The following is a 10,208-nucleotide window of genomic DNA, read 5'->3' as shown; positions in this document are numbered from 1 at the left end:
TTCTACTCTGAGCTTGGCAAACACAGCTCCTCTCAGTGGTTTTTTATTAAAATGGACGGATTCTGAACATGTGAAGTGTGAAGACCCAGAGCTGCTGATGACAAGAGAGAGAATAAGGTAACCATGCAAATGAGAGGGAGGGGGGTGGCAGCAGAGGGACAGTGAGGACATCTGTGGAGGTGCAGAGCTAAGAGGATGCTGCTCCTCGTTCATGGACCAGGGTGCATGATGGAGACTAATTTCAATAGGATGAGAAAGTAGCCAGCAAGAAAAGCCAAAGTAACAGAAAGAGATCTGCTTTGTGCGTTGTATCTCTTGAAATCCAGAGCTGAAGAAGCAGAGCAGGGAGCTGTGGGGTAGCCCAGGGGAAGAGGAGCGCAATGAGGCTGTGGATCTGAGGATGGCACTGTGGTAGTGCCAGTGGGCAGCTCTGCGCCTGTAGCACATGGAAACACACTCCATGTCCATGTGGAATAAGGTACTCAATCATGTTGCTTATTTTTTTCCATTCATTAAGCTCATCTGCAGCTCCCTGTGCATCCCTTGCTTGATGTAAGAGCCACATTTATTGGTAACAGACTGCTCTGAAGCAGGGGCTGTGCCTCAGAGCACACGTCACCCCTGCCTGTCAGGGACACTGCCGGGAAGCTCAGTGCTCTGATCCCACCCTGCCTGAGCCAAGCCGTGCACACTGAGCTGGGACAGATGCCCAGAAGCTGCTCCACTCCAGCACCAATGACACCTGCTGTCCTCCAACATGCTTCAGCCAGTCAGTGCTGGTGAAGCACCAGGGTGCAGGAAGAAATCCAGGACACTGGAGCAGCAGCATCCCATCTAGAAAGACTCTTTCCACTTGCTATGTATAGGGTTCTATCCTAATGGGACTACTGCTCCCAGAAGCACAGAAGACAGGGAGCAGGACAGCCTGCATTTACCATTTACCAGCAGCTAAAAAATGAGAGAAGAGAGAGGGAAAGCCTCAAGGAGGTGCATGGTGACCGGTGCAGGCGCTTCAGGAGTGATGGTGAAGGACGGGAAGAGGGGATTTGCTACAGGGGAATGGCGTGAGCAGCAAAGGTAAGAGGTGTGCTCACATGTACACCTGGCCCAGAGCAAGAAGAGGAAATCTGGGCCCATGTGGCTGGGCCCCAGCCAGAGGCTGGAGAAGGACCAAAAGTAAGGATGGAGAAGCAAGAGGGAAAGATACCCTGCAAAAGAGGTACAGATCAGTCACTTAACTGCCATCAGTGCCCTCCTGCCTTACACCTCTCTTGAAACGCTTTAAAATCTTTTCTGATGGAATGTTTGACATACTTAATGCATGCAGTAAAAATTAAAGTAATAGATAGCTTCATATTAATCTGTACAGGGACTGACAGGCTAGATTTAATCACTTCCTACTTGTTCAGAGAGTTAACTTACTCTAGCACAATTCAAAGGAAAGGCAGAGGATTTTTTTTTTTAAATCAGCCATTTCACAGTAAAGAGAAAAATGTGCCACAGCATTGTGAGTGTCAATGCTTGGGAAAGGGAGTACCTCCAAGAGAGCCAGAGGTGCTCTGTGAAGGGAGTGCAAATCAAACACCTGGTTTCATCCTCTGTACTAAAGGGGTACAATGAAAGATTTTAACACAATTATCTGTCTTTCACCTCCCGCCCCCAGGCTTTGAGATCTGGGGTTCAATGCCAACCACAAAAAGCAATTCCCTTTGCAGGCAATCCCTTTTCAGCCTCTGCTCCAGGGGCCAGCATCTCTTGAATTCATGGGCTGCACCAGAGCCTTGCTCTCATCAGGGACAAGCAGCTGAGCAAGGACCAGCAAGGCAGCTGTTAAAGGTCTGGCAGCCTCAGGGTCCACACAGTGCCCTGACAGGCACTGCTGCTTTATGTCTGGAAGGAGACTGGCATTGGAATTCCTGCAAATGGACTCTGCAGCAATGTGAAAGTGAAGCCTTGGGGATGCAATGGTTGAGCAGGGACCTTTCCCTAGCACAGACCACAGCCCTCCCTAGCTGCTGGTCATCTCTGCCCAGCAGAACCAGCACAGCCACACACTCTATGCACTTCTAACAGGTTTTTCTAAGAAAAGACAGGCACTATGACCCTGTTCTGTGACACAAGCAAGGACAAACCTCCTGCACCTTGCTGGTAAAAGGGTGAAATGCAAATTATGGTAAAAAATTAACACAAGCCAGTCCCTTATCCCAGCCTTATTTCAACTGCAAATCCTGGCTTCAGAGAGCACTAGGCAAGGCATGCACAAAAGCACAAGGTGAGGGCCATAGTTCCCTTCCTGCAGAGCACTAACATCAGGAACTCAAGCCCTTAAAAAGGGAGAGATTCAACCTTCAGTGAAGCACTACAGAAAAGCTTTGCCAACAGAGACCACAGAAATCACCACAAGGACAGGGAATTAGGAAAAGGAAGTCTGTCCAAAAGCAGAGCATGGCAAGAACGGTTCATCCCTGAAGCCAGCAAGAAAAAAGACAGATACAGCCCAGCCTGCCCAGCCGGCAGCAGCGGGTGTGGCAGCCTGGTACCTGGCACCCCCAGGGCATCTCCCCAGCCTGAGCGGGCCCTCCCCACCCACGGGTGTGCAGCGAGGAGCAGGCAGCCATCAGCAGTACAACTCCAGCAGCTACTTCACATTCTCATGCAGGTGACAGTCTGGGACACCAGCAACCGCTACCAGTGAACCGACAATGGACAGACTCGCCTTTCTCTCCCTTAGTGATGCGAAATGGTTTTGGTTTTGCTTTAAATGCCACTAAGAAGACAGACAGAAGGAGGACTCTGAAAGAAAGGGAAATGTTTGTGTGCACCCAAAGGCTGACAAAAGCTACTTCATGTGCGCGAAGGTGGTTTTCTTTCTGCTACAGTACAAGTGCTTGTGCCTCAAGTATAAAACGCAAGCCTCCAAATCACACAGATGAGCTTCTTATTTTTATTTTTAAAGTGATAAATAAGGCACTGTACTTTTAACAAAAACTGCCTGGTTCTAAGTTTAAAAGAACCCAAGGAACGTTCAAACTACAGAAACTTCCTTCTGAACAGCAGAGCCAGACAGACCAACCTCTTCTCTGTCCAAGACACATCTGCTGATGCCTAAAATCATGGGTATTTATCCTTTAACTGCGGATTTTTAAAGGCTTGCTACAGCTTATAAAAGCAGCTTTAGTTAATGCATGGTAAAGGGTTACTACTATACATCAGTTTTGTACATGGCTACCATTTCTTTGCTATTTCGGGTCAAGTCGCGAGCGTTTGCTGTGCGAACAGTCCACTTTTGCCCTTAGCTTCCTCTTGCCCTGAGACACACTGCTCTCCTGCATCTTCTTCATGGACCTTGTCAAGGTCTTTCCACTGCTGTGCTTCTTGTTGGCCATCTTCTGTGACCGTGTGGAGGACTCCCCCAGGGGCTTCTGTTTTGGGGCTTTGGACAACTCCTCGTGACTGGGAGGGAGCGCGGCCCGTCTGCTCGTGTTCTCCTTGCCCTTCCGCACGGGGAGCCGCTTCTCCAGCTGCTTTTTCGGGACTCTCTTCTCTTTCAAAGAAATTTTTCTGGCCAGCTTATTGCTCCTCTCCATGGCAGTCTGCTTTCGGGTGGTGGGAGATTTCACATTGCCCTCTGAATGCTTTATTTTACTGGCCTTCTTGGCAGGCAGCTTGTCCTTGGTGGAAGAGCTGGATCGTTCCTGGGTGCTCCCGCTCTCCTTCAGCATCTTCTTCTTCTTGCTGAGCTGGAGGTCGACTTTGGGCAAGGGATCCTCTTGGGACCTGCTCTTCCCCTTTCGCCCCTTCCCCATTCCATCCACTGAGGGAGATTTAGCAGGAAAGGCAGCTGCTTTGATCTGCAAGGCCAGCTTTGGAGACATCAGGGGGTTGATGCACACACTTTTCCGGCTCTGCTTGCTCTCCAGGGACAGCTGGTCCCCTGGGCCCTCGCTCCGCTTCTCCGCCTTCACCACGCGCTGCTGGGCTCGCAGCTTGCCCCGAAGATTGGAGTACTTGCGCAGGATCCTGGTGCTGGCCTGTGTGGGCAAGCTGAGGGCAGGCGGGATGGTTTTGTCCTCACTCAGCTCCTTAGTGCTGGCATCAGTGGGAGATGTCTGGCTGGGAGCGGTGGCTTCTTCAACCTCTGCTTTATCCGCATTCTCACGAATTTTGGCCCAAAGCTTTTGGTTCTTCAGGTTATTCCGAGCCGGGGTAGTGGCGGCAAACTTCTTGAGATGTTTTTTCAAACGTTCAGCTTGTAGTGAGCTGGGGTAGAGACTAGAGGAAGAATATTTCTGCATGGGGACTTTCATGGGGGGAATCTCCCCCGGTAGACGGGTGTTGAGTTTTTTCACAATCACTAGAGACCTGGTCTCAGTTGTCTCCAGAAACCACTGGCATATGTCAGACAGCTTAAAGGCCTTCATAAACAGCATCTGCACAGGAGAAAGCTTCTGCACTTCCAGTGAGCCTCTGCTTTTCCGTGTTCTTTTCTTGCTTTTCCAAATCTCTTTCAGTTTGTCGGCTTTGTTCTTTACCTTGGGGGTTGGCTGGACCTCCTTCTCCAGCTGAATCCAGCCCTTCTGGATTTTCATGTACTGAGTGTTGAACTCAGCAATGAGCTCCTGGTTTTCCTCTTCAGCACACCACTCCATGAACTTTGGTTTGCTGTCAGCCATGTCTATGTCCTCCAGTGCTGGGCAGTCATCATTCCCTGAACTGTGCTCATCCCTCAGTTTGGGGATTGCTTGCATAGACTCCTTCCCTGGTGTGTTCTTTTTTGCACTGTCTACAGGTGCGGGTGCATGTCGTAAGTTGTAAAACTGCAGAGCAACATTTTTGTGCTTTGCAGTTTTTGCTGGAAGATGCTTGCTTCCACCTCTGCTGCTGGGACACGGAGGCAAATTGGTCACCAGCTCATAGTTCACTGGCTTGGCCAGATCCCTGACACTGTCAGAGCTCTCCTTGTCCTTTGCACTGGCATTGACTGGTTTTACATCCACTTGCTCAGCATCATTTGCAGGAACAGTGTTCTCTGGAGGGAGGGTAATGTTTTTCTTCTCAGAATCAGCCTGGATGCTGATTTCCAGCATCTCACCCTGTTGACTTTGGCTGCTGTTAGCAGAGGAGTCATCTTTAGAGGAATTTTCTCCCTCTGCAGCAGTCTCTTTTGCTAAGATGCTTTTATAGGTTCGTCTGGTAGTGACACCATTCTCCTTGCCTGGCTGCTGCTCAGTGATGCTCTCTGGAGCCTGGCCAGTGCCGGGCTCTTCGCTGGTTTTGAGCAGCACATTGGGGAAGCAGTCATTGGGGAAGTGCATGGATGCTGCCTCATCCAGCTGCACTTCTCTCTTGAACCGCTTAGCACCAGGGCTCTTGGAGAGTTTGATCTGAAGGCAAGTAAGCTGCCCAGAGCTGGAAGAACCAGAGTCCTCAGCACTGCCCTCAGCAGGTGATGGGGATCGTTGGCTTCGGAGACACCGGTCCGATGCCACTAGCGCCCTCCTGCCTTTCTTGCGCTTCTTGTCTAGACTGTCTTTGGAAGAGACAGAGTCTGAGCTGTTTGGGTCAGGTGGCATTTCCCCTTCAGTGGGCTCTTTTTCACCTGCTGTGCTGTTATTCTGCATTGTTTCTACTTCAAAGATTTTGGGGAGGGGTGTGCTGACAAGCACAGCATCCTCTTGCTCAAGAGGGCTGTCACCCACCATGACCGATGATTCGGCTTCTGGCTTAGCATCGATGCTTTTGTTCACATCCCCACACTCTAAAGTGGCAGGGGGCTCCAGGGGGCTCTTCTCATCCATGGTGGCAGGGGGCTCCAGGGGGTTCTTCCCATCCATGGTGGCAGGGGGCTCCAGGGGGTTCTTCTCATCCATGGTGGCAGGGGGCTCCAGGGGGCTCTTCCCATCCATGGTGGCAGGGGGCTCATCAGGAGCCTGTGAGCCTGGAGAGCATGCGGAGGGCTCTGCCAGACACTGCCCACAGAGCTCAGCATTCCCTGAGCCTGGAAGCTGGGCAGGATCCCTGGCACCATCACAGGGCAGAGGTGTTGTGTCTGTAGCAGCAGAGGGCTGTGAGGAGGACTTTGGCTCTGGACTGGCAGGGGGGTCTGGAATAGTTTGTATGTCAGAGCCTGGACAACCTTCCTCCTCACCGTGTGCTTTTGAGACTGAAAAGGCAGCAACCTCAGCAGCCTGGCTGCTGCTGCTGCCATCCCCAGAGCAGCCCAGGCTACTGCCAGCCTCCCAGGTGACAGTGCCTCCCACTGTGGCACTGAGGGGAGGTGACTCCCCTCCTTCAGCAGGAGGGGAGCCAGGTGGCGGCGAGCTGGCCAAGCTGTCCTCTTTCTGGGGGCTGGGTGGAGCAGAGAGAGAGAAGAACGGCATGGCCACAGCAGCTTCCCTTGATCGCAGTGCTCGGGTTTCCCGGAGCTGCATGGAGCCCAGCTCAGCTCTCTCCTTCGTTTCTCGACCGGCTGGTGCCACTTTAGCCAGAAGCCTCAGGGAAACCCTTTTCTCACCCTCCCGTCCTGCCCCTGCAGACCCCTCCACCGAGAGCACCAGGGGCGGTTTCGCACTTACGAGGGTCTCTGTCCGCAGTGCCGGGCTGCTCGCCCTCTCCTCGGCGCGGGAGCTCTTCACCAGCGTGCGCACGGTGGGGAGCTCGCAGCACTCACCGTTGAAGAAATAGCCCCGCGTGCTCTTCCTGGCCGTCCTGCGGGACGACACCAGGCGCTGCGCCTCGAAATGGCACTCGGTGATGGGCTGGCTGATGTACACCACGTCGCACTGGTTGTCATAGTCATTGATCCTCAGCCCCGATGCCTTCTTGCTCTTCCGAGAGGGCCTGAGGGAGGCTGCCTTGGTGCGGGGGTGCCCACCGGGGGGGCGGTGGGCGGCTGGCATGGCGCCAGTGGGCAGCCAGCCCTCTTTGGACTTGTCGAGCATGCCCTTGTCGGCTGGGTGCAGCTGGCAGCCTGCCTTGCCCTTGGCCATGGCATGCAGGTGGTTTTCTTGCTTTGGTCTCACGTCTTGTTCTTTTGCATCTAAGTCCTGGTGCAAAGATGCTTTCGAGCCGCATTGCAAAGTGTTCTCTTTGTCGGCTCTGCGAGCGGGCGTCACTGCAAAGCCAGGATCCCAGGACTCCTCTGGGAGAGCCCTACAAGAGCTCTTTTGGGACCCCAGACAGCTGTCTAAGCTGTCCTCACTGCCATTCACATTTGCCACTTTGACTGAGATATAACCTTCCATGAGAGTCTTACCTGCTAGCTGCTCTTTATTATCCTCACACTTCCTGACAGCGGCTTCTTGTTCGTGTCCAGCAGCTTGCTGCCCTTCCAGGCTCTTTGCGGCATGATGGAAATTCAAAGAGGAAGAGTTCAACGTGCTGAGGTATCCTTGGGTGGGGCTATCCTTTGGACTAGCAGAGCGAAGCCTGGTGATGGGGAGCTCGCAGAAGTCCCTCCTCAAAGCAGGACTGGAGTTCTCTGCTCTGTCCAGAGACTTCAGTTCCACTGGCTGCTTCGGGGCTTGTCCCGTAACATGCAGGGGGCTGTCGGCCCCTGACTGTCCTGGGTCCAATGGAGAAGGGAGCTTTGATTCAGTACAAGTAGCACCCTTATCCTGATTTTCAGTGCTTCGCTGGCTACAACCAGAGCCACAAGTAGAGGCCTCCATGCTCTCAGATTCAGATAACTGTTGGCCGTCAGAGTCTGGCTGTACTTCAGTGTATATGTCGTTTAGCACACGAATGAACTGCTTCTGGTGATGTGTACACAGTCTGACCATAAATTTTTCCAGTGGAGACTTCGGCTGATTGTTAGAGTCTATTGCTATTGTCTCTGCTGGATCCTCACTAGGGAGACAAAGAGAGAAGCAGTCACTAATATGTCTTAGGGAATATTAGCTTATGCTGCAAAACCAAAATAACCCTTCTCCTCCCAGTCAGGCACATCCCTTGTCTGACCTCCAGGTGAGATCAAGCATCCTGTTTTCCTGGGGCTGGCAGGTGTTCCTTCAGTCCCAGCATGCACACTTACATGTGCACACTGCTGGCAGGACACAGACTGCATTTTTGTTTGTCTGCCACTGCCAGAGCACTCATAATTACACTTCTGCCTAGGACATCCCAGTGTGTAGGCACCATGTCACATGCTCAAAGCAAACCTAAAAAGAATCAGGCTTAATATCTGCATGGCACCTGGTGTGGAAGGCCCAGCATTTCTAGGATGGCTGCATACCTCCGCTCCCTCACTCTGCACTGCCAAGCTGGGTGGGAGCAGAGCAGCATCCCAGCTGGGCATCCAGATGCCAGGAATCTTCAGCTACTTTAAGTCTTAAAATCCTGCTTACACCTCTAGCAGAAGCTGGGTCTGGGGCCAAACTGAGCAGATCTGAGCCTCTTCTGTAGTCAGCACAGAAATTCTGGTGAGCTCCCAGCCTGCAGGACATGCAGGCAGCAATGCACCCTGTGTGGTGTTGTGCCATTGGCACTGACCTTTGATTAGCTGCCATTTAATCAAGTGTTGCTGCAGCCGATGGGCTGTCAGCACACACTGGTTGTGCAGAAAGGTGGGCTTCTACAGCACAGGGTCAGTGCCACTAGCTAGCACTCAAACCCAGGCCATTATCAGTTACCTGCTTGGCAGAGGCAATTAATTAGGACTTACTGGTGGAGAGGTTAGGGGATAATTACCCAGTGTTTTCATGAACCCATCACGAGTGCCATGCCAGGTGCTGTTATTGAGACCATATCTGTTCCCAACAGCAGCACAGGCAACTCCCACCCAGTCCTGACCACGCCGAGAGGGCCCCACGTCTTGGCACCCACACTTGCCACCCACACTTTACCAGTAACGTAGGGTTGCTTTGCAGCAACACTTGCACTTTGCACCTCCTGGCCTTGTACTGGAGGAGTGAAAGTCCTTTCTCCCCCTGCAGCCTTTCTCTGCCTGCCCCCTCCACCAGCATCAGACACTGACCTCACTCACTCAGCTGGGTCAAGGGGGGCAACGCTTATCAAAGAGTTCAGGGCCAGGGTGGAGAAAAGCAGCTTCATCTAGAGTGGATTTTCACTCTCCATGCTGCCAGGCACAGAGCTCAACAGGTGGATGAGGAGGAAGAGCGCCAGTTTGAAGGAGCCATCAGCAGAGAAATGGACAAGCAAAAGCCAGTGGCTGGACCCAGCCGCTCTCAGTGGCATCAGACACACCTGAGCCTGCCCTGGGCAGCCCTCACCTGCTCCTTACCTGCTGCTTGCTGGCTGCTTTCTTTGAACTGACACGCACCAGGGAGGCACCTCCAGTGCCCTGATTCCCTGGGCTGGTGGACAGGGGGAGACACCTGGGGCCACTTCAGGCTCAGGGCTGACCAGGTCTCCTCTCTGCCCAGAAATGCCAGGCTGCAGCCAAGCCTGCCCTGAGCAGCTCTGCTCAGCCCTTTGCTCTCCAGTCTGCCCAGGCACAACGTGTTTTACAAGTAATGAGGCTTTGCCTCCCAAGCCCAGCCTTTCAGTTTCCTTAAAGGCTTCTTAGGCTGGACTTTCCTGAAACCACCCGGAAAGGCTGAGCCAGCTCAGCTTGCCAAATGTGTCCCAACACCACCAGAACACACTCCCGGGGTTAGCAATAAACACGTACCTGGAGACTGCTTTACTACACCCAGGTGAGAAAAACGCCCTCCAGCAACCGTCTGACCTGGTCCTACCTGGCGCTGCGATGGCTTTCAATTTGGAACGCCTGGGATTAGTTTAAATAAAAATACCCAGGTACAACCTGGCCCCTCTCCAGAGCCCTGCATGGGAAGGGTTATGTCAGCCAGGATCTCTTACACGGCCCAGCTCCTCCCCTCGCTCTGCTGAATAACAAAAGGGGATAAAAAAAAACCTTTCAACCCCCCTGGGCTTGGAGCAGGGGGCTTTTTGAAGAGGCAGAGCTGAGCGTAATCTTTTTTCCACCTTTGCAAAGAGGGCGGTGACTCCTCTTACCTACTCACAAGCCCAGCTCTCAAGAGAAGCAGCCATCTTCCCCTGGGAAGACTAAATTTCTAACGACAGCAGCAGAGGTGGGGCCCTGCCCTGGCCCCCCCAGTGCCATGCTGCCTGGGCAGCTGCGGGAAGGGGTTGTGGTGGCAAAACAGCCATCTCACTCCTTGCTGGGGCACCCTCGGGTGCTGCACTCCACGGCTGTGAAGGAAGAATCCATGGCACAGGCAAAG

The 10,208-nt window shown here is 52.9% G+C and overlaps 1 protein-coding gene across 1 annotated transcript; it reads right to left on the bottom strand.

Annotated features, from left to right (window-relative positions):
• Positions 1 to 1,048: 1,048 nt before the first annotated feature.
• LOC132076177 (uncharacterized) lies at positions 1,049 to 10,014 on the bottom strand. Its single transcript, XM_059477122.1, has 4 exons — positions 9,987 to 10,014; positions 9,242 to 9,314; positions 6,261 to 7,848; positions 1,049 to 5,930 (listed from the first exon to the last, which is right to left on the bottom strand). The coding sequence occupies exons 1-4, from the start codon at positions 10,012 to 10,014 to the stop codon at positions 3,240 to 3,242; spliced, it is 4,380 nt and encodes a 1,459-aa protein (XP_059333105.1). The 3' UTR covers positions 1,049 to 3,239.
• Positions 10,015 to 10,208: the final 194 nt, after the last annotated feature.

The sequence above is a fragment of the Ammospiza nelsoni genome, chromosome 8, assembly GCF_027579445.1.
Source record: "Ammospiza nelsoni isolate bAmmNel1 chromosome 8, bAmmNel1.pri, whole genome shotgun sequence".
Taxonomy (NCBI): Eukaryota; Metazoa; Chordata; class Aves; order Passeriformes; family Passerellidae; genus Ammospiza; species Ammospiza nelsoni.
This window is presented reverse-complemented; position numbering and strand designations above follow the sequence as displayed.